We start from the raw sequence: 24934 nt of genomic DNA, 5'->3' as shown, positions 1-24934 counted from the left end.
TCCTCCAGGGACACTCCCACACAGGTTGTTTCGTTCCAAGTGGTCCACCCTGGACACATACATAATACAAGCCAAGCTAAATAAACTCTATAGACTATACGTGTATGCATATATCTGTCAATCTAGACATATACACCTATACATATATACAAACACACACACACTTTTTTATATAAAAGACATGTTTCTTCTTTTAAGGAATTAGAAATAATGCCCTATCTCATGCTTCTCTCTCTCTCTCTCTCTCTCTCTCTCTCTCTCTCTCTCTCTCTCTGTGTGTGTGTGCACGTGTGTATTTAATGAGGAGTAATTGAGATGATTTACCAAGCATGTGATTTCTATGGTTAGTATTCAAATTAAGCTTATTATCTCTTGTATTCTAAAAATATTTGGAAAAAAGAAGTCTGTGTTTCCAGTTAAGTCATGGTTATAGCCACTGTAGCCCTGGTCCATGGAAACTGAAGGTGATAGCAGAGCATTATTAGCCTCTTAGTTTGGGTTTGTACTTTGTTTTCCTTGATCTGGATTTGATTTTTTTAGGAAACCCAAACTTTGTAGCTCAGGATGTCTTTGAACACATGCTCTTCCTGTCTTGACCTCCTAAATGCTGGGGTCACTGGAATGTGCCACCATTCCCAACTGCTAACTATTTTTAACATTTTGCCTTCTGAAGGTGATAGAGATTGTAAATATCTGGGAGACTGAAATGAAGATGTCTTGAGTGATTATTTGGGACATCTTTGACTCGTAAAGACCTTACAATATGTTTAAACACTTTTGTGTGTGTTTAAACAAATATGTGTGTGTATATTTGTGTGTGTTTTGCTACATGCATGTCTCTATCACATGTGTATTCCTGGTGCCTGTGGAAGCCAGAAGACACTTTAATGATGTGTGTGTGTGTGTTCATTTGTGTGTGTTGCTGCATGCATGTCTGTATCACATGTCTATTCCTCGTGCCTGTGGAAGCCAGAAGACACAATGGCTGAGGGCTGCCATTTGGGTGCTGGGAATTGAACCTGGATCCTCTGGAAGGGCAGTGAGTGCCCTTAATCATTGGGCCATCTCTCCTGCCTCATGTTACAAGGGTTTTTTTTTGTTTAGTTTAGTTTTGTTTTGTTTGTGAGCATTTAAAGGATAACTTGGTCACACTGAGTGTCTCTCATTTCTAAACACCTTTTATCCACAACACAGATTTCTACCTTCCCCTGGTGTTCATTTCTTTGGACCCCATCCTACCTTCTCCATCGGGGCATCTGCTAGCCTTAGAGCCTTGCCTTAGAAAGGCTCACAACAGCAAAAATCAGGCAAAAAAAAAGGGGGGGGACTTTCTACAGAGTGAGCCATGAAACAGACTCTCATGTGTTTGGAGCTGGCTACCCACAATTCTCTGTGTTAACGTACTCTGCAAAAACGTTTGGTTTGGTCATGGAGATAATCTGCTCAGCTCCTTCAGTTCAAGAAAAGCAAAACACTCACAGTAAAATAGGAAGAGAGATGCCCCCAATAATTGCACACCTTTTGATCTCTAGAGCTTACAGACTCAGCAAAGACCACAGCTGTGGAGCAGAGGATAAAGTGATGTTTACTAATTACCACAAAATATAATGTGTCTGCCTGTTCTTGTCAGAATGGCCTTTAAATGGGTTTCTCTTGCATTTGTTTAGAAGGCTTCTTTGGAAATTCCTTGTAGTGTGTAATTTTCTAAATAAGTATAGAATAGACATTTTATAATAGTTTAAATGCCAGGCAGTCATTTAAGGAGACCCTGCTATTGATTCCACTTAAATCCTTCCCTCCCATCCTTGTAAAAGAGAAAAATACGGAGTGGAACCATGGTGGCCAAGGTAAATGGAGGCAGTGCCTCGGGCCTGAGTTTGCTGAGCCGCATTCTGGACTGAGGCTCCTCGTGGAGTCTGATTGCTGTTGTCTTGAGAGATAGTTCCACATCGTTCCACTTTTTGTGTTTTGTTTGTTTTTGTGCTTGAGAAAGAGACAGGAGCAATATTGGGAGAAAGTAGCTAAGAAATAGGATATGCAAGTGGGTGAAGTATAAGCAAAGAATATAAATAAAACTGTTTATTTGAGACTTGGATGAAGCAAATACACAAAAGATACAGCCAGTCACTAAAAGTCCTAATGGTCATGTCTGAATCCATCCACATGGGAATCCAGGCATCTCCACGGCTTAGCTTCTGTCTCCTGTCTGGGGTCAGCATGAGCTCTCCCACTGGGATCTCAGGCAGCACGCAGAAGCAAGCCCTGTGTCCTGAACTACCCTCTCCAGTCAATTACGCAATACCGAATTAAAAACAAAAATTCAAATAAAAAAGAATGCTAAGTGCATGATTATCAGAATACATAGCAGATTCCTATTGGCCAAACATTTATCAGTTTTTTCAATGCATATAGGAATTTTGAACAAAGAAATAATATTTGGCTATGAGTGCCTTTGATATAAAAATACTGTAGATTATGCAAATTATGTAGATTACAGATTACTGTAGATTATCACTGCATAACTACAATCCTAGTCATCTAGAGGCTGAGACAGGAATATCCTGAGCCCAATTAGTCCACTCATGAAGGCTCAACCCTCATGACCTGATTGCTTCCTAGAGTTCCCCCTTCATGCCATCACGTTGGGGGGATTTAACCTTTGATTATTGGAGCATAAGTATACAGCCTGAAGATGCTAGTAACTGATGGTCTAGCTGTGGTCGGGTGAGTACCCTGAGAATATAGAAACGTGCTACAATTCCGCGTATTTCTGTCATCACTGTTCCACTAGCAATAGGGTCCTGGAATTCTGAGCACCATCCTGTTTCGTATTCGTGGATGCTGCCCTAGTTTTCTTTATGTAAGATCTTTAAGGTCGTATTTTAGGAATTATTACTTACTTTATGGAACTTTTATAGGTTTATCACTTTAATTATCTGTTTAGAAGACAACAAAGATAGTCCATATATTTTGCTTTATATACAACTCTGACTTCATATTCTGAAAGTTCAGTAGTTTTAGCGTGGTAAGATTTCAAATTTTATTTTAAAACATTTACCCCTTTATTAGGACTGGCGATGTAAATCTGTAATCCCAGCTACCTGTAAGGCTGAGGTGAGTTTGGAAGATCACAAGTTCAAGGCTAGTTTTGTACATTCAAGCTACATAGTACATTCAAGTCCAGCCTCGTGAGACCCTGTCTTAAAGTAATATATAAAGAGGATAGAAGCTGTAGTCAACAGTGTCATGTCTGTTTAGAATGTTTGAGATCCTAGGTTCACTTCACAGTAATACAAATATAGGAGAAAACACACATACACACACACACTGCTTAATACTATTATGTAAACACAGATACACTTGCGTTTACAGATATGCAACTAAAACTTAATCCTGATGAAACTCTAACCTGGTGTCTGTAGTGATGTAATCATCCCCTATGCAGCCCTGTGTAGAGATGTAGAGTATCTGCTGAATGTTTGATTCCTCTAAAAGAAAGAAATCCACTTGATTTCTCCAGCAGTAACTATAGTATGGCTAGTACAATGGGAAATACATGAAACATTTAATCAAAATAGGAATTTAAATCATGTGACTGGTTAGTCACTCATTTCTGAGATCCATAGGCAAGTAAACATGGTGTGTATATACATATTAATATATGTTATATACATAGGTATGTAACACATGTGTGACATGCACCATGTGTATATATATACACATGTATATGTATATATAAATATACATATGTGTGTATATATGTATAAATAAATAAAATTGTTGTGTAACAATGGCGAAGGCAGTTTTAAAGCCATTATATCTTGTTAAGGGGTCAGACTTTTAACTCAATTCCTATGTTACGATTTTCCTTATATTCTAGCATGGCAGAACTAGCTTACAAAGAGCTTAGAAATCAATTACCTGGACTTAACAGGAGCTTGTTCCAAAGCCCACCACAATTGTTTGCTTCACTCACCTAACAGATTCTTAGATGAGCCAAGGATTAGGTCATCCGTCTCTTTTTTAACCTCTACCTGTCTTTTTCCCTGTCTGAACCCCACCTTCCTATTCCATGGAGAAAGTGAGTCACTGAGATAACATTCTGTCACTGAAGCACAGTGTTTGTACATCCATTCTCCACCTTCTTGCCTTTGTCTAGCATGGAATTCATTGTTTCTGTCGAAGCCTGTGCCCCCACCTAAGCAGGGATGTGTACCAGCGATTCTTTCTTCATTTTTACATGTCGTCATATTTTTATTGGCATCTACTAAAAGAGAAATACCAAACTGTGACATTCCAATTCTTTTCCTTTCACCTGCAGGTCAGGTCAGCAACTTGAAATTTCTGAAAAGATTTATTTGTTTATTTTATGTGTTTGGCTTGTACCGTGTGTGTGCCTGGTGTCAATAGAGGTCAGAAGAAGGCATTGGATCCTCTGGGACCTCGGTTCCAGATGGTTGTGAGCCATCATATGGGCCTGGGCACCAAAGCCCAGTTAATCTGCAAGAACTGGTGCTCTTAACCACTAAACCATGGCTCTCCAGCCCCTAAACTCCTCTTGCTGATCATCCTATCTAGTGGGAATTGGGTTATAGTTTTATTGAAATTTATTAAAAGGTAGCAAATTGGGAGTAGTTCATATTTAAGACAAACCCATTATACCATTAAAAGAGAAACTATACATTTCATCTTATGCTATTTGCTGCTTTTAGTTAAAATGCATGCTTTTCTATTTAACATAATGTAATACATGTTTGTAAGACTAAGTAAAGAAGTCCATACATAAAAATCTACATAATTGTACTAATCATGATTGGGAAGTTTTAATCTTCAGGGAATTCCGTTTGGCCTTTGAGCAGCATTGTGCAACCGGCATGCTTCAGTAAAATTCAAACAAACATTATATTGTACTTATTTAAACTATCAGTTTCAATATGACCTCATTAAGTCATCTAATGGGAAGAAAGCTGGAGCTAGTGTCATGGGTTTACAATGGTCTCTTCATCCTACTCCATGACCAGAGGTGTTCAAACATAATTATCTGCTACTTAGGATAATTGGTATGATAATTGCTCTCTGACAGTGAAGCTGGTGACTGCAGAAGGGCTATGAGGACAGGAGAGCTGCTGGTTACTGGAAGCCTCAAGCTCATCTCTGACAGGCTTCTGCACAACTTTTGTAGAGCCGGTGGAGCATCCATTAGAGACCAAAAAATAAAAAAATAAAAATAAAATAAAAAAGTCTTGTGGCCAGAGCTATCCCAGACCATCCTCTAGGGCCTGCCATATTAGCTTTCTGTGTACGCATCCGTCAGTGGCTGACTCTCCACAGACTATGTCTAGGGTGAGGGGTAGAGAGCTGGAGTGAGCAGGAACATCGAAAGGCAGACATTTGGAGCTGTGTTAGGAGATATTTCTGGAACCCTTTTGGGTCTCTAGGCCAAGTAGACTAATGTTAGTGTGAAGGACCAGAGGGTGGTGGGACACTAGGTGGCTTGGATCTTTAGCAACGAGTCCAGTAACTGCATTGCTCACCTTAGAATGAAGTGTACTCATCTCTAGAGGATGTTCATGATGAAAGCCACAGACCGATGAAAACTGTGTAAGGAATCAGAATTGAGGCAAACGGATGAACCGCAGAGGACTATGGGACTCTGTGGAGGGAGCTGGGCCCAGGCATGTAGGGGCTGCCACAGCAAAGGTATACAGAAAAACAGTCTTGAGAAAAAATTAATAAACTTGCAAAGTAAAACTATCATGTTCCTAAAATAACTTTCAGGCTATTAAAAACCCTTAAAGTTAACCCTTTCTAGTTGATACTTCATACCGAGAAATTTTTCATTGCTTTCAGCTCACTTATTTTTCCAGAGTGGAGGTAGCTATGTCCTTCCTCACAGTCTCCCTAAGTAACTGTGGTACTTTTTAGAAGCTATGAAGCCACAGTATTTTAATATTTCAATTCTTATTGCATGAAATACTGCTTTATATCTTGAGAAAAAAGAGGTAAAAAAGAAAGATATTCAGATAAATAAAAATCATTATTTACCATTGCTACTGACATACTACTTGGCCTCGAGTTGGTTCTAGCAAAACAATCAGAAAGTGTGTGACGTTCCTCATGAATAGCAGCAGTGTTTGTTCCCTTGGGAGCCTGATCGGCTACTATGAGAATCAGTTACTCGTGCCTTTTTTTTCTTCTTTTGGAAGGTACCAGTTAACTTTTTAACACTATGTAAAATAGTGTTTCCAGGTCTTCAAAATTCCATACAAACATGCAACTAGCCTGGAACTGCCATGCAGCTAAATTTACTAACAGAACTTAGACTGTGGGGGGACAAGATCGGGTTTGAGTGACCACTCTGTTGCTCACAACCTGGGGCAGTTTGGGTTGTGGTGTGTTCTGTTTCTATGAAGTGGGTCTTGCTATTTAGCCCAGGCTGACTTTGAATGTGCTCTCACCCTGCCTAAGCCTTCCAAGTGCTGGGGTTACCCATGCGTGCCACACGGCAGACTTCTGGGAAAGCTTCTGGAGCCGATTTCCCCATCTAGGATAAACAGCCCTTGGTGACTGACTTAGTGCTCTGTGTACAGTACTCCGCCCACTGCCTGCCAGGTGCCACATCCCCGGTCTCGCTTTTATACTTTACTGTAAACTAGGTCAGATACAAGGTGGAGAGCCACCGAGAAGAAAAGATGGGAGCTTTTAACGTTTGCATCATGGGTTGTTTCTTATCTCCTTAAGTACTGGAAACAGGCTGAAGACAGGGTAACTAAGGCATAGCTTTTATGTTCTTTTTTTTTAAGATTTATTTATACATTTATTATGTATACAACATTCTGCCTTCATGTATGCACGCACACCAGATCTCATTACCAGATGATTATAAGCCATCATATGGTTGCTGGGAATTGAACTTAGGACCTCTGGAAGAGCACTGACTGCTCTTAACCACTGAGCCATTTCTCCACTTCATTACCTGGAGGGGGAGGTGCCCCTCTCTTGTGAAGTAGTGTTTATTGCCTCGGCAACCTGTTGAAGTTTACTTCACAAGGTAATCTATAGTCAGCCTTTAATTCTGTGTGTCCAGGCAACAGAGCACGGACAAGTTACTAGTCAACCTTAAGCAATGTAGCATGTGCCCACATGGCACCTTGGTACAGGGTTGCAAGAAGCAGAACTGGACTGAATGATCCACAGTTACCTCGTGTGCCTTGTGCCTTACAGCTAAAAAACAAATTAGAAAGGGATGCAGGACTAGCACACTAGAGCCCTGGGAGTGGTATAAGGATGTCATCCTTGGAGCCGTACCAGAGTTCAGGGACACTGGAATGACAACATTGATTTGCAGGTATCCTGATAATGACCCTGAATAAGCATGGATGTATATATAATTAATTCTACAACAAGCAGCCCTGGAGTTCCTGCTATTGATGTTGGTACAGGACTGTGGGCTAGCCCTGTGTCTATGCAGTGGGCTAGCCCTGTGTTTATGCAGTCTGTTTTCCCTCCCACCTTACCTTGAACCCTGACGGAGCTTTTCTGGTAAACTTGGAAGGCCCATGAGTCTGAAGCTGGGAGCAAAGCAGCCTGAGCTCTGTCTCCGAGCTCATCCTGACTTGGTCTAGAAGGCTGACCTAGCTTTGCTGCCCCCAAGATCTAAATCATCTCTTGGGTCCCACTGTGTCCCAGATTTTTGTCTATAACTAGTCTGTAACCACACTCTTGCCTTCTACAAGGCCAAGGTGTGTCAGATTCTGTTTGATCTTGCCCCCAGGACAGAGGAAACATGGGAAGGCTGAATAGCCACTGGCCTCAGAATATGCATGCCACAAATATCGGCCTCCTCCATTTATCCATCTCCTGAATATGCACGTATTGCCAGTGAGAACAGACATTTACCTGTGCATTTTCAGAAGCACCAAACAGTGAAGGATGGCAAATTAATTAGTGAACTCGAGGAGGAAAAAACGGTAGGATAAAAAAGTCACTGCTTTCACAGTTCCCTGCAGCCATGAATAATGGTTGCGAAGAGCAGAGCGTATATTCTCAGTTATTTTTCCATTCCAAATATTATACCATTGGGAATCAATCATTAACGATTAATTTAAGGGAATGCTCAGGGTAGGGAGGCAGTTTCTAGGTTTTGTTTTGTGGGTTTTTTTTTTTCCCACCCAAACCAAATTAGGCATTGTGCGTGTGTCCTGGTTTCCGGTTGCTGTCTGCTGCGGTGTTTCCTTCATCTGTCTTCACTTTTATTACTTCAGTGCTTGCACAGAGAACAATAGCTTCGTGTTTCCTAGTTCAGATGTGGGTGGGTGTGGCTGAGGGCCATCACATTCATTGAGAACCCTAACAAGTTGCTTTGTGAGGAGGAACCAGTGAGGAGGACAGGAGTCCAACAGCTCTTGAATGTGTCTTTGTAATTGAGTGGGAAAAGGGAAGGCCACCTTTATTTCTTTTCTTTCTGTTTTTCCTCCCATCCCTCTTTAGACAAAACCTGTTGCATTTGCAGTTCGGACCAACGTCAGGTACAGCGCGGCCCAGGAGGATGACGTCCCGGTGCCAGGCATGGCCATCTCCTTCGAGGCAAAGGATTTTCTGCATGTTAAGGAAGTAAGGAAAACTTTCAGCTTCTTTCAGTGTGAAGGTGATCTCACCTTCGACTCTCACTGCCTTCTTATTGCTGTGAGAAAGCATCTGGTCTAGCTGCGGCTGTCTAAAATACCGCTAAATCAGCGGCTCACAGCCTTTTCGGTATAAATAAACTTAATGAGGAAGGAGGCAGAGGCTCCTGGTAGGAGCTAGGGCCCCTCTGGGCTTTGTGCCCTAGAAATTAGGAACTGTTTTGTTAGATAATCCATTTTTATGTGTGACCTGCACTTTATCTTGAAATAATTAACCTTGATTAACTATGCGTGATTTTCCCTGATGTGTGAACTTGGAGCTACACTAAGGAAGAGGGTTTATTGTTTTGTTTTTTTCTGAGACAAGATTTTACTCTGTGGCCCAGGACTTTCTATGAGGCCCAGGCTCTGAAACTCACTATATACAGGCTGACCTCAAACCTGCTATAATCTTCCTTCTATCGCTGCTCCACCTCATCCACCTGAGAGCTAGAACTGTCGTTATGAGTCACCATGCCTGCCTCCTGGGAGAAGGTTTTGTGGCTTTCTGCAGTGGAAAGGAGCGGTGGGAGTCAGAACAAATGAGACAAGAAGATGATGCCAAGGAATTTCCTCTTCCCCTAAGCTGACAATGACGGTCCGAACATTGGAAAAATTCACCTTTAATTAAGTTTTATTAGCTGTTCACATGTCACGCAGTTATTCTGTGGGATACCACGGTGACAGTTATTCTTCCTAAATGACAGTCTGGGGGCACATGAGCTTTTTATTTTGATTTTTTAATTTACAGTTGGAGGAATTCACAGGGAGCTTATGGAAATTAACTGACAAGTGAACTAGGGGGCGAGAGGGAAGGAGATGCTGACTGCCCACTAAGAGAGCTCACAGCATCAAAACATGTAAATACACACGTTCAGAAAGGACAGTGAGCCACTCTACAACAGGAAGTTGACTAACACAGGGACTTTCTTGATGCCAATACTTTGAGCAGAACCATTTTTTATTATGGAGAGAAAAAGGAAAAAAAAGAGTTTTGAGATGTTTGAGAATAGATTTAATTGAGGAAAATAAAATTAGATTGTGAAGATTCAAGAGATAAACTGTCAGCACAACATGAGAAAAAACATGTGTGAACACAGTACTGTAAGGTTGTAAAACTGCACAGAAGTACACTTTGCTGGTACAAAATATTTCAGGTACACTTAATATCTCTCTCAATATTAATACTTTCAGTTAATCCCATTTATAAGGGAAAGGGCTCCATAAGGCTTCTGAGCTCCTGTCTTTTGCTAGGTATGGACAATAACCTTGGAAGCTTAGCACAGACTCAGCCTGGTCCTAAAGGCAGCACTGGGAAGGGGAACACAAGGGAACGCAAAGCCTTCATTGAACTGCTGGCTGAGAGCATCAAGCATATTTCACTCTTCTGAGCTGAGCCCATGAAGCCAAGGGCTTCTTGAATTCTCGTATTCGATGCATGCTTCTAACTGCCATGTTTCTCTCTGCTGAAAAAGGTTATAGAAGAAATCAATTCAGATCTTTCTGTGCACTAATTCATTCTAATACTTTTGATTTTGTGTGTAGAAATTTAATAATGACTGGTGGATAGGACGATTGGTCAAAGAAGGCTGTGAAATCGGATTTATTCCAAGCCCGGTCAAACTAGAAAACATGAGGCTACAGCATGAACAGAGAGCCAAGCAAGGGAAATTCTACTCCAGGTATGAGGAAAACACCAGCTGTTTATGTATAAATGCAGACAATGCCCTCTCTTCTGCCCTGTTATTTCTTGCTAAGAGCTGTGATTCTTATTATGTGTTAAGCAGATGCTGATACAGTTCATGGACAGCCCTTTAAAAACACTCCATTCCTGCTTCTGATTTCTAGCCCACTTGAGAGAGAATCAGATTATGATCATTAATAAAAGCAGCTAAGGTCACAAAGCATTAAGGTTTGCCTTCAGCACAGAGGAGACCCTGAAGTCCTAATCATTTGCTGAACATATTCAGGCACGTAGCAGCCATAGTGAAATCCCAGTGTCTGTCTGTAGCTGTCCTGGGTGGCTGGCAGATTCTTTAGGGATATCAATCTTGGACATCACTGGGCAACAGCAGCTTCTGTGGTCTGTTAGTTTCATTTTCACCCGCCAGATTCGATTTTCAGTTCTCCCAATGCTGAGCGTGTAAAAAGACACTCTGCATAAAGCACATTAAAATTGCCTTTGCGAATAGCAATTAGCTGAGTTATATAATAGGCCAGGCCTATTACTCTGACTGCAGCTTCCTGGGAGGCTTAAGCTTCTTCACCAAGATACTCCTTAGGTGGGCTTCTCAGCCCTGTAGTGAATTTCATACTGAAGTCTGTATAGCCAAGCTGGAGAACATGGCATGCTTCTTCTGACACGGATGGATGGAGGGGGATAAAGAAGTCTTTACCTTCATCTAGATAACTGGGTTTCTGTTTTCACTCCTTTATATCTTGCTTGTTTATCCAGTAATGTCATAAACTATGTTGTTAGTGATTCTATTTGAATGTTATCAGTATTCTTCACCTACTGTCAACAGAGGAGTGAAATCGAATATACCCAACCTAATTAAGACCAACATTTGATCATTGTTACACTCCCAGTATCTCTCAACTTATTCTACTGAACTGGTTAATTTTTCTTATAACTGTACTCTGACTCTGCTGTTTGATTTTACTGTATCCTTTAACAACCTTTTTCTAGTTATGAGTAAGTACTTCTACTCACCCTGAAAGTGTTTACATTTGCCTCTTAACACTTTAGATATTTTGTGAGGACATAATCAGAGTCGGTGGGTTTTTTTGTTGTTTTTGTTTTGTTTTTTAAAGACAGGGCTTTTCTGTGTAGCTGTGGCTATCCTGGAACTTGCTCTGTAGACCAGACTGTCCTCGAACTCACAGAGGTACACCTGCCTCTGTCTACCAAGTGCTGGGATTAAGGGAGTGCACCACCATGCCAGGCTCAGCCTCAGAGTCAGTGTTTATATATATATGATATATAATAATATATAATATATTATAATAATATATATCGTATATAATACATATTTCAGAAGATTGAAATTTGTGTATATATGTACACGTATACTTATCCATATACTTATCTGTATTATATATACACAAATATGCATATATGTATGGATATACAAAGATTTCAAAGTCTGACAAAAACTGGGGCTGGAGAGCTGGCTCTGTAGTTAAGAAAGAGTAAAGGTTGCTCTTCCAGAGTACCCACGTAACTGTCACCCACATGGAGTCTAACAACCATCTGTATCTCCAGTTCCAGGGGATCAGATGCCCTCTTCTGGCCTCCAAGGACATTGCATATAGATGGTATATTTACATATGTGTACACAAAACACAAATAATAATGAAAAAGTTTTAAAAGGCTAACAGTCATCAAAGGCAGTGATACTGGCACACGGTTCAAGACTTTGGCCTGTAGATGGCATTCAACGACCCATCTGCCTCTGAACCATTTAGGGGTTGGCAGCATCTGTCTAAAAGTAGAGCCAACTCATGCTTGAACTAAGGTGGGACTTAGGATTGGGGGAAATAAAACCAAAGGTAAAAGGAACAGCAAGGAAGTGCTTGGTCTTAACCATCAGCATCCTTGTGGAATTGCCAAAAATGATGATGCTGCAAGTTCTACTTTTTATGAGCTGTATACACTCCTGCGTGTCCTTATTGGATGTGCAGAAGTATTTAAACTCTTAGCGACATAGAGTAAAATGCTTGGGATTGGCTTTGTGTATTAAAATGCTAGAAGACTAGAAAAACATTCAACCAGTCAGTGAGGGCAGATGTTTTTTCTGCATGCCAGTATTTAGTTTTGTCAGCAGTGCCCCTTGAGGCACAGCCGTGGTCCACAGTTCTTTTTAGCAGGACCCGGTCCATCCATGGTAAGAAGCACTGGGCACTGCAGTTATCTTGCCTAATTTCATGGCATTCTTATTCTGTCGGCACAGTTCTGGGATCTTCACGTGTTAAGAGTTGACACACATTGATATGTACTCGTGAACCGTACATTATACTAGCAACTCCAAAGTTTCTAAGATATAAGCATACGCTCCATCACAAAATATCTTGTAATTCTTTCATTTTAATTTACAGAATCTTGTAATTTATATTCTTTACTTTTAAAATTATCAAACAAGATACCAGATGTCATTATGGCATTTTCTTACAAGTGTGTTTTAGTAGATACTCAGTTCATAAGTGTTGAATAAAATCTTCACGATGCAACAAAGTAGAATCCTTCTTGTTAGTCTTGTTCTGAAAATGTTCACTATCAATTTCTAGTTAGTTCATATTACAATCTGTATTTAAGTTTCTTCTTTTGTCTTAAAGATGGATAAATTGGGGTATCGCTATGATTTTCATTTACAGATTGCCATGCAAGGTATACTTTAAATCTTAAGATACTAAAAATAATCAATCTAAGCCAAGGGAACTGGTGTTAGCCTTGAGGTCTTAGACCTTACCTACAAGCCCTATAAAAGCAAAGGCAAAGGAAATCTCTTCTGTCTACCCATCTGTCATCTGGGCATGGAACTAGAGGACTGTAGAAATTATCCAACTCTTCTCCCAAGGACTTTAAAAAATTAAACTCTGGGGGCTTGAAGAGGTGGCTCAGAGGTTAAGAGCAGTGACTGCTCTTCAAAAGATCCTGAGTTCAGTTTCTAGCAACCACATAGTGGCTCACAACCATCTATAATGAGATCTGGTGTCCTCTTCCAGCATGCAGGAATACATGAAGACAGAACATTGTATATACATAATAAATAAATCTTAAAAAAAAAAGAAAACCTATTAAGCCCTGAACTTCAAAACAGAGACATCATAAAACTGCTTCAAGGACTCCAAGAATCTCCATTGGGAAATGACTGTTTGTTTCCTTGTTAGAAATACACATTTTTGGTTCAATTAAAAACTCGATAAATTAGAACGTTTATTGAGCAATACAATGCTTTAGGATATAAAACAATTGTTAAGTTTAATCTGAGTTTTTGCTTTACTTCAGTAAATCAGGAGGAAATTCTTCATCCAGTCTGGGTGACATAGTACCTAGTTCCAGGAAATCGACACCGCCCTCATCTGGTAAGTAGGGGGTGAGTGCTGACCACGGCCTATGTCTTTTGTGCTGCCCCAGACTCCATTAGTTATGGGAATTTCAAACCTGCACATGTGAGAGTGTATCAGGAAGAAAAAGGCCCCCGTGAAATTAGGGACAGAATGGGTAGGTTTTTTTTTTCTTGGTATTGAAAATCAAGCAAGGAAATAGCCTGTGTTGCTCTAAGTTATTACAGAAGTGATAGCTGTAATCTAATTGCATACCTTAGTCCTACTATGACATATTGACAAGGGAAGAAAAGTTTTATGTGAGCTAGAATTTAAATTTCAGTTTATTTTATTGCATTTTGCCTGATAAATCTGTCATTGCAAAGCTGAAGTTCTTCTATAAATACTTCCTGAAAGTTGAAACCTTTTATCAAGTAAACATTTAGCAAAATGTTTAAGTGAGCAAACTCTGAGCACAAAAAGAAATGTCAGTTTAGGATCTATACTGGCTGGAAAACCTCACAGCAATTTAAAGGCACTGAAAATTAAGCTAGTCTACTCAGAGTAGACACTGAAGGTCTTGCAGTATTAATACAGGGCATGTCTACCACGGTGGAGGAGGAGTCGGGAATCCCTGTAGGCCTCCACTCCTGACCTTGTTCAGATGTGAGGTTACAGGGATTCCTCCCTAGCCATTACAGACACCGTAACTATCTAAAAGGCTGTCTCTGAAGACTCATAGGGGCTCTAACATGGAAGCAAGTTACATCAGCTAAAGCCCTGCTGGAGACACAGTTCTTCCATGCTCTCTGATAACACAACCTCGATTTGTGTTAATGCAATGCTGAAAAGCACCTGTATATTGGAGAACAAAGTAAGTCAGCCTGAACGTAAAATAATATTTCATTTTGGAGTCACGTGTTATCATTACTAAAATCCAACATTGAGATTGAGCTGGAAATAAAACCAAATGTAAGATGTACTATCAGAATATTTAGAGCTTGGGCTCTGTGATGAATTTCATATCAATAGCTCGATGGATCTAAAGGGATTCTTCAGAAAATCCTAGAGAAAATTTCCAAGTCCACTTCCAAGCACAACTAACCATTTCAGAGCAAATGTAGACTGGCCTCCAAGTGTAACTTTCATTTGTTTTGCTTACCAGAGTTCCTAACTATAATTTCCAGCTCACTGCTAGACCAAGGAGGAATTTGCAATTCCCATGAAATGGGGTAATCTCCAGTTGCACAACACGTAACTCACACTACACCTGTGCATAGACTTCATCCCCAAACTTGGCTTCACTTGACCCGAGCTCTAAGAGTAAGCTAAAATAAGTTTCTGAGTTTCTCTAAATCAAAAGGGATGGGACAAGAAAGTAAACAATAGTGAGGAATAATAAGTATTTATAAAATGTGTAAGCACTGCTTCCACGTAATGCTAATGTGTGCTAAGGTGTGGGATACAGGTCTGTAGTTAAAAGTGGGTGGCATCTCTCAGGAGAAGAATCCCCTGAGCTCAATGGCATGTATAGAAAACAGGAAAGTTGAAAAGTGTGTTTCTTAATGTGTTCTGAATATGATATTTTAGAAATCTTTCAGAATGAATCCAGACACTTCTAGACCTAAGTTAAAGCAAAAGGTCATCAAGTGCTAAGCTGGAAAGGGATTTGGGGCCCTTGGTGTTGAGGTGCAGATGAGTTTCCATCTGGAGCTCAGGCTTTGCCTGGGTGGCTGAATATGCCATCCTTGCCAAGGCTAGACCTGTATGCATCCCATTCTCTATGATTTTCCAGTTTTAATTCCTTTAATTTCCTTTTAAACAAATCCATCTGATGACCATAGCAGATGAGATTTTGTGGAGAGACCCTAAAATCCAACTCAGAAATGTCATCATAATGAAGGGCTGTGAGCTCTTGTATTTGTCATGATTTCTAGCCTCAGTTCCAATCAAGTTCTTGGATGGTACTGGTCCTTGAATGTGGTTTTCATAAGTCCAGTAGAAGGTAGCGAGGATAAAGTATATGGGAATACACCACAAGAAAGGAACCAGATTTGATGTTGGTTAAGACCCAATAAGAAGGAGATAGTAGCTTGGATCCTTTCTTTCCTATCTGGAAGTTGTTAATAGCAAGCTTCTGTATTGGGACTCATGACCTGCTTTCCATCCTCTTCAGGGTAACACTTCTCAAGTAGCACCACACAGAAACCTTCCAACATGAGCAATGAATGCTATAGTGTGGTCTAAAAGTCTAGGTCGATCCCAAACACCTGAAGTTTTCATGACTATGACATTCCTCTGCAGATCAAGGTCTGAACCTTTAACTAATTAGTTTGCAAAGACTGAAGAAAAAGAAAATCCCTACTCATAAAATAACAGAGTTGATACTGCAACATTGTGCAGATAAGTCAGGTGTTCACCCCTGTAAAGACTTCTGAACTAGTCAAATGAAAAGCAACTAAACAGGAAATCCCCAATATTCCAAGTCTGAAGCCTCTTGGATCACAGTAACTATAAAACTTCAAAATGCTGTGCCAAGATCAGATGCTCTTGGGTCCTTTGAAAAGGCCGGGGGAGGCTTCTGTAGGCCTCAGCTCAGCTTGTGTATCACAGGGCAAGGTAGCTGAACCTAAGCACCAAACTATAACTCTGATTTTTTTTGTCCCTTCTATCAACACATTATGGGATTTATTAACATATTTTGCCCCAGGCTTACTGGGGTGAATAAATTTTCCTTTCTTCTGCTTGACCTATTCTCAACCATAAAGTAATTACCTAGCAGGCCCAAGGGCATGACCAATGGGGAAATAAAAGGAATAAAAAGAAGGCCTTCAGAAGGTACCTCACCTGCTAGGCAGTGTAGGAATGGGTGTAACTCTTAAGGCAGGAGCGTTGGGTCTGCAACCTGGTACTGCTGGACTTCTGCCAAGAGGAGGCCACTTACATTCTGTGGGTTCAGTTTTTAAGTCTTAAAAACCAAGACTGTTTGAATTGATCTTTGAAACTTACTATTCTGTAGTTGATAAAAATTTTACAGCAATTTGATGTAGAAAGATTTCAGGAACTTGAAAATGAAATTATGCATCCTTTTTACATTGACTAGTTTTAGAGCTATATTTTCAGGCAAAAGGGTTTCAGAAGCGACAACAGGTCAAGCAACCAACCTAGGACCTTTATACTCCTGAGGAAACAAGAGGCCTGTTCTCTTGGGCCTTTGGGCTCTTACATTCTTCCTCAGAAGCTTGAAACTGTCTAAATCCTAACTGATTTTGATATGATGATTTCATTAATTTGGTGTTTCCCACTGGTCTTCAATCAGAATCTCGGAGGGCACACACATACTTCCTTGAAAACACTTTAGTCCTGCCCATCCCAGATCACCCTAGCAATCATTTGCCTTCCCTATGATTTTCTGGGTACTGCCTGGATTAAGGGATTCATATTCTCTTGTCCTAAAATGTCTGTTGTAATTTTCATGAAACTTTTTATGTGGTCCCCTTTCTCCTAACATTAAAATCCAACAAAATGAGAAGACTGAGGCCTATTGTATTAAATGTGTCCAGAGTACTCATCTTTTATCTAAGAGATAAGCGAAGATATTGCACTGAGACCAAGTGCTTTGTACCTGACATTAATAAGCTAATATGGATAATAGCAACGTTTGAGATGAGACAGTAAAAAGATATTTCTTCAAAAGTACTCAGGAGATCGAGCACAAAACCAACTTGTGTGAGAAAGAGCTATTACAAGGGTATCTTTCCATCTAGTTATATTTGATGGCATTGCATCTTAACATGTCTTACATTTATATTTTACTCTGTAATATGCTGCTCACTCGTGACAATTCTTCTACAGTGGTTGGTTTATTTGCTTTCATTTTATTTTATTTATAATCTGCTTTTCCTCTCCTATCCACCTGACGACTTTTGAATTGTTTGTCTGTATATAGCTATAGACATAGATGCTACTGGCTTAGATGCAGAAGAGAATGATATTCCAGCAAACCACCGCTCCCCTAAGCCCAGTGCAAACAGTGTAACGTCACCCCACTCCAAAGAGAAAAGAATGCCCTTCTTTAAGAAGGTAACACAGATCTCCCAGCTCCTGTTGTCCACTTGCTCATCTGCACTGCGTCACAGTTCCGGTCCTGTTGATTGTCTGTGTCCTTTGACAAGCCAATAACACGCATGCTCTGTTATTCTTTGTTTCTTTTCCACGCTGCTGTAGCTAAGCAGAAGCAGAAATCGGTAAGTCGGCATTGACATACCTATGTTTTTCCTGCCACTGGCATCATTAGCATCAAGTCCTTCAGTTTCATTAAGTAGTCTTCCCAGTCCTAAGACAACCTATCAATAGATAACCGAATCCATATATCTTCCACCAATAACATTCAGTGAGTGGCCTGTTGAAATGCCGTCACAGTACTTATCCTTTTTGATGGAATAATATCTGCCACAAGGGATTTTGTTTAAACACTCGAAGATGTCCAACACTGGCCATGCTGTACAGCACACCTCAGTTGTACACGCTTTTATCGCCTGTCTTTTTTGCCAGACACATAATTTATAATAAAGCACATTAAAGCAGTTATTGGATTCTGATTTATAATATCCAGATACATTGCTTGTGCTTTAAACAAGAGGTTATTCAATTTTAAATTCAGTCAGTATTTAAACTTCTAATCCATTAGGTGCAAAATCTGCTGATGAACAAGACCAGTGGAAACTGCAGGCTTGTTTTGGCGGTTTACTGTGAGTTTTTCCTATTGTCATATATAAACACTCTCCCAATAGTTTTGCCTTCTCCATCAGTCAGATTTCGGCATCTCACCTAGTAGACAATATGGCTGCTGGCCACATGTAGAGCCTTTTCCCTTGGCCAACTGAGACGGTATACCGATGCTGTGCCCGGAATGGAAACTCCAAGGAATTCCCAAGACCTTTTAATCCAAGTTTCCTCTCGGCATGTTTCATTGCTAGAGCACTATTTTCAAAAGACCTCCCTCTTCCCATTTTTTTCTTCTCCTTTGACATAACACCTTCCATAGTCATTATGCTTTTAGACTTATATAGCCCCTATTGTTACCAAGTCTGGCACAAGCATGGGTATTTTTTTTTGTTTTTTATTTATTTTTTTATTTTTTTGAGACAGTGTTTCTCTGTGTTTCTTTGGAGCCAGTCCTGGAACTAGCTCTTGTAGACGAGGCTGGCCTTGAACTCACAGAGATCCACCTGCAGCTGCAGTGCTGGGATTAAAGGCTTGTGCAACTACCACCCGGCCAGGGGTATTTTTTTAGCCTACACATGAAGCAAAATTTGTTCTTCCCTAGACTTTCATCAAATTAAAAGTCTTACCACCACACAGAAAATCAACTGTTTGCTCTATAGATGTTAACAATAAGTTATACACAAAAGCATAAGCTTTTTTTTTCTTTTTAAATAATCATTAAGAAGAGAACTCCAGGCAAAATTTAAACACCTGGACTTCTGTGTTAACACAGAAAGCCCCAACCTGATGATCTTCCACAGGAGTGGGCCACCTCTCTGGTCTGACTTTGTCATCACAACTGTTGCTCGCAGCTAGGTAACTGCAGGCGTTTCTTAGACAGTCAACACTACTCGGTCATGGCAACATTGATATGACCATGCTCGTCAAGAAGTACTTTGTAGTTTACCTGCCTGTAAATTTCAAAACATTAAAGACATTTATCCTAATTTTTTCCACTAAAGAAGTGAAACAAAAAATGGCTTAATCAAAAAGGACAAATAAAAATGTTGTCATTAGTAATATGGCACAAAGTATCAATATTCCATCAAATAAGGTAATTTCTAATGCTGCCCCGATGGTAGAGAAGCTGATTGATGGCCAGCATGGGTAACCCTTTGCTAGACTGGCAGTCACAGACTGAAGGAACCAAAGTCCTATCTAACACTGGGCCACTCGGATTTCTTAGTAGCTGCTCTTTCACTGCTTGCAGTGTCTATCTCCATAGGTAATGGTGACAGTGGTGGTCTCACCACAGTAGCGGAAGGATGTGGCTTCCAGGCACTTTCAGTACAAACCCAAGTGCTATGAAATACAATCGCTTAATAAATATGCTTCTGATGCCTGCGGCACTGGTGTTCACTCTCGTGTTCCTTCTTCTGTGATAATGTAGACTCAGACGAGAGCTGGCTGTGAGAGCGTCCACCCCAATCGTCTTCCATGTCTTAGGTTGCTTTTAGTGCACTGCTTGTCTGGCTTTTGTGCTGTCCGTGTGCTGTGTTTGTCTAATTTTTACACTTTCATTCAAATATGTATTTTCTTTATCATGTCTATTAAAAAGAAGTTTGGATTGCTAGGGGAAATTTTAAACAATAAAAGGTGAACAGCCCATTGGTGGTAATATCTTTTTCCATTTGATTATATACTGGTGAAAGCTCATATGGACGCTGTTGAATTTGATGTGTGTCTAAGTAGCCACGTAAGTGAAACAAAGAGGAAGACAGCAAGTCTGTGATGCGGTGATTTGAAACAAGAGTCAAATGATTTTTAGTGACAGAATGGTGCAACTAAATAGTACATACACACCAGTTGATCAAGTTCTTAAAGTTCTTTTGCTGTATGTCATGTTTAAAATATATTTTTCAGATGCTCCTCAAGGGATGATGCATCTTACAGAGCTCACAAGTCATTAATAAGAGTAAATGACTTGTTCATCCAGTGTGCAAAGCCCAACCTCCTTCGTGCCCCTGCATTAAGAGGTTATTCCTGCATCACTTTACAATTGCCTGTTACAAGAGCTTGTTTAAATTTCATCAAGAAAATTTGTTACTTATGTTTCAAATTTTTATTTGAAAAAAAAATCAAGTTGAAAATAATAGTTTTAGAAGTGACAGTAAAATTTAGCTCCTACCCTGTTTTTCTAAACAAAAAAACAAATTACCCAAAGAGATGTATAAATCAGTTACGGAACAAAAACTAGCTAATACATGCTTCAGAAACATATTATATATGCAAGGTGGTAAGAAACATTTTGAAGCCACTGAAGCATGGTCAAATAAAATTATGACAAATCGTTCGCCTTCCTCCAATGCACATTAATCTTGACATGAGATGTTTATAAATGCCAAAAAAAAAGAGGTCAAAAATTCCAAAACCCTAACCCTAAAGCTGTGAACAGTGATGATAATTACTGTTTTGGCACTAGCATGCCTGCCAATTTCTGCTCCCTCAGATTTTCAGTGGAATTCCAAGCATTTGGTAGTGATTGGCACAATGTTTGGAAACTAGGATTTATACAGGTAAGACCAACAAATCATAGGCAAAGCTGACAGGGATTTATCTGTCATAATTAACCATGATCCTCTGATGTCTTCGGAAGTCCAAGTGTTCCCAAAGAGCAATGGCGCACTGGCTCAACTGAGCCTGGTGTACCTAGTATACATTGGGCATGTTTCTGTTTGTTCTACCAAGCAGCTTACATGCAAGGAAACTAGAGACTATGCAGTAATTTAAACCTTAGAAAAAGAAAGCTGCCAGTCTTTCATGGAGTTGATTTACTTGGAAAAGAGGCAATGACGGAAATATTTAAATGCCTGAAAAATCAGTGTCTTGTATATTAGAGTTGAGAAGAGTATCTTATGTACAAAGTATCTCAGACCCACTGCCTTTGAGAAGTCTAAAGTTGCTTCATCTCTTTGCAGACAGAGCACACTCCTCCTTATGATGTGGTACCTTCCATGCGGCCAGTGGTCCTCGTGGGCCCCTCTCTGAAGGGCTATGAGGTGAGTAGGAGGTGAATGTGAGCGAGGCTCACAGCAGCCAAGCAGGTTGTTTTTCAGGCTGTGGTGTGTTTTGTTTAGTGTTCTGATTTCCTGAAGGTTGCCATGGATACTCCTGCTAGCTCTAACGCACCACATCCAGGAAACAATATCAAATGGAGAATGCCTGCAAGCCCTGGCAAAGGAATCTCTTGTCACTGAAACATCCTAAGATCAGAAATTTTAATCTTGTCATTTCATTAGGGCTTGGAGACAGGAAACGTGGTAATCACACTTCTTTCAAACGTGATGCTAAGGTTTTCAACTGTTAATGAAGAGAAGTAAACTTGGTTCACATAATCAGTAACATTTATCCTCAGGTTTTCTCACATTTTAATTTATTATCCAATTACAGGTCACAGATATGATGCAAAAAGCACTGTTCGATTTTTTAAAACACAGATTCGAAGGGCGGTAAGTGTTGCGCAATGCTGGCTTTGTGTATTTTTGTTTTGAAGATGGTCAAACTCTGTGGGACAGATAGTCGATCCCAAGGGTAAACTGTTTTGGTTTTCTGGACAGGAAGTAGGCTTCATTTAGTGCAATCTGATCCCATGTTTGCGTTGCGCATCCTCATCCCAGGATGGTCCAGTCACTGCACGTGTGTCTGTAAGCTGACTGTGGCTGCATCTCTGCTCACCTGCAGTTCACAAGGCTCTAGTTCCTTGCTGCTGCCCAGATATCACAAGCACACTTTCCCTCCCTTCCAAAAGACTTTACCATCACCTCCTTCCCCATCACCCTTTAACCCCTTCTCACTGCACTTTCCCACAGTGAACTTACATCCTTGCTTCAGGGAGGAAACAGGCAAACCGGGACTAACACAGGCCTGTAACTCTAGCACTTGCCCTGAGGTGGAGGGATATGGCCAGACTAGGTCTCATAGCTGGAGGTAGGAGGGTTAGAAGCCAACAGAAGGCATGAGTTACCCCTACTACATTTATGTCTGCCTCGATGTTTTGCGTTTCCCCTTCCTAGGGTTTTCTTAGCAATGGTTAACTTAACCCACAACCACCTGGGCACTAGACCACATTCCCCACTTCCTTCCCACTTAACTCCCCAGACAATGATCTCACCATCCATCCCTCTCATCAGTATTTCCTGTCCTAAGGGAGACGCCATTAGCTGTAGTTATCTCTCTTCACACTTAGCCTAACATCCTTCGCACCTATCACCCAGCTGCCTAATTTCCCCCTTCTTCATAGAAAACTCACTAGGCTGTTCATGCTGTGGCTGCTCTCCTGCTTTCCTATCCGCCCCACTTAGATTTTCCCTGACAGCCGCTTCCTCAGCATGATGGGTGCTCCAGCCAGCTAGGCCCGTGTCCACATCAGTGTCTGTTCCTTGCTCTTCCCTCTGGGAGGAACTTTTTCTTCACATCTCTCGTGGTAGCACAGCCTCTCTCCCTTCTCCACTTTCCTGGTGTTCTTTTATGCATATGACTCTTTGTTATCCTCTCCAACAAGAATGTGAGGGAGGGCATTCACGGGATGGCGAACTCGGAACTCTCGGTGCCTGCAGAAGCACTCAACATGAAAAGGACAGCTGAGTGCGGAAGTGTTGTTTGCTGTGTTTTCTCCACTAGAGAAATGCAGACACATAAAGGCCACTGTCCCTGACTCTTGAAGAGCCATATGGAAATTTTAAGTTGAAACTTGTACAGTAAAACAGAATATAAATACAGGGACATCCCAGCATGTGTGTAGACAATGGACAGGTAGTACAGAGAAAGGAGTAGTCAACAGATTTGAGAATTTTGCTATCCAGCAAGGGTTTAACTCTTCTAAAATCTCACCAACCCAATCAGAGGAGGACATGGCCAACAGACGATGGAAAGGAAAGGAAGGTACCAAGACATGAGGCAGCTTTATGAGTAAAGCAACCCAGCTAGAGGACCTACAAAGGAAACTGCCATTAATAGCCATGGGACATACCTCAAAAGTTCTGGCCAAGATATGGGACGCAATCCTTTCCCTCCTCAACTTAAAAATAAAGTAAAAAAGAAAAGGACCTTAGCTTTACAGAGGGTAAAGGCCTACAGAGAGGGGGAATGGAACAAGTCTTCTGGAAGAGGGGGAAAGTGAATACGAGACACAGTTTTTTGGAGAGTGATATGGCCAGTGGACCAGACGGAGAGGGGGGATGGTTAGTAGGGGTCAGGCCAAGTTTAGCTTATGGACACTGGTACAGGAACTACAGTATCCCTGACACCAACACACTACACTGACATGACAGATATCTACTTAGATCAAAGTGAGCTGAAGGACACTATTTCCTGTAATCACAGAGACAACAGAAATCATGTGTAACTACTGAAAGACTGACGAATCAAATAATCAATGGGTATCACCCATTTACTCACCAATGTACTACTTCTGTTCAACCCTGAGCGTTTATGAATCTGGATCTCAGACCTATTTTCTATAGAATCACATAGCCAACTTATTTTATCTGGGAAGAAAATAAGTGAAATAGTAGAAGGTAGGGTCAACCTATCGTTTCTAGACAAATGTATTTTCCATGTGCATCTTGCCTTGCCCATCCTATACTGCACTTCAACAGTCTGGGCCTGTGGCCATGCATTAAGGATTCCCAAGGGATGTAAGAACCCATATGGTAGCATTTCCAAAGACATAAAACTTTCACCTTTACTCGTGGGAGTATATCCAGGGTAACTGTCTCATTAAATGTCTTTAATGTTGGCAAAGCAAGACAGAAACAGAGTGGGGACAGAAACAGACAGAAGCCTCTGGGGTGTGTACACAGGGCAGTCCGAAAGAGAACTGAAGTACTCTTTAGAATCCACAGAATGAGTTATATTTTTATAAGTGTTAGGGCCACAAAGGAGGGGTGTGGTGGGAAATGTTGGCAAAAAGTTCTAGGCTATCAAGAATTGTGGTATTAAGCTCTCACAGTCAAGAACATTTGTGGGTGCTCTGGAGAGCAGTCAGAATCACTGCGGGCCATGTAACAGTTTGTGCCACATCAAAGGAGACCTGCCTCAACCTTCTTCTTCCAGTTGCTGGACCCAACTAGTTTTTCATGGAAGCAAAGCAATCACTGTTACTTTTAGGATAATAACAGGTACATTAACAAGGAAGTGGAGAAGGGAAGCTATCATCTTGGGTAGACTTGGCTTTCTTCCCTGGTGACTTTCAAAATGTCAGTTGTCAGCCCTGAAATGTTTGAACTATGCACTGAATCGCTACAGGAATATTAGACACTGCTGTCAGAATGTTCTGTGGAGAAGTCTTATTGAAAATCAATAATCCTGGGAAACATTACATCACTTTATATTCTGGTGTAGGAGATTTACTTATACGTGAGACAATGTCTTCAAAATTAATGGTTTTATAACCAAGCTGCAGAACAGAATTACCCGACGTACACTCGGTGGGAGTTGGGAACAGACCAGGCTTAGTG

General features: G+C 40.7%; 1 protein-coding gene across 5 annotated transcripts in view; it reads left to right on the top strand.

The window, feature by feature from the left end:
- Positions 1-24934, top strand: part of Cacnb2 (calcium voltage-gated channel auxiliary subunit beta 2) — a 338776-nt gene that overhangs the window by 296753 nt on the left and 17089 nt on the right. For all 5 annotated transcript variants that reach the window (XM_050144747.1, XM_050144746.1, XM_050144748.1 and 2 more), the window contains 6 exons: positions 8491-8613; positions 10209-10345; positions 13672-13748; positions 17659-17792; positions 21395-21475; positions 21867-21925. In XM_050144747.1, coding sequence (XP_050000704.1) covers positions 8491-8613; positions 10209-10345; positions 13672-13748; positions 17659-17792; positions 21395-21475; positions 21867-21925 — 611 coding nt within the window. The remainder of the gene's footprint in view (positions 1-8490; positions 8614-10208; positions 10346-13671; positions 13749-17658; positions 17793-21394; positions 21476-21866; positions 21926-24934) is intronic.

Source organism: Alexandromys fortis, unplaced genomic scaffold (assembly GCF_014885135.2).
Source record: "Alexandromys fortis isolate MF-2015 unplaced genomic scaffold, M_Fortis_MF-2015_v1.1 scaffold_52, whole genome shotgun sequence".
Classification (NCBI taxonomy): Eukaryota; Metazoa; Chordata; class Mammalia; order Rodentia; family Cricetidae; genus Alexandromys; species Alexandromys fortis.
Note: the sequence above shows the minus strand (reverse complement) of the source record. Positions and strands in the feature narration are given on the sequence as shown.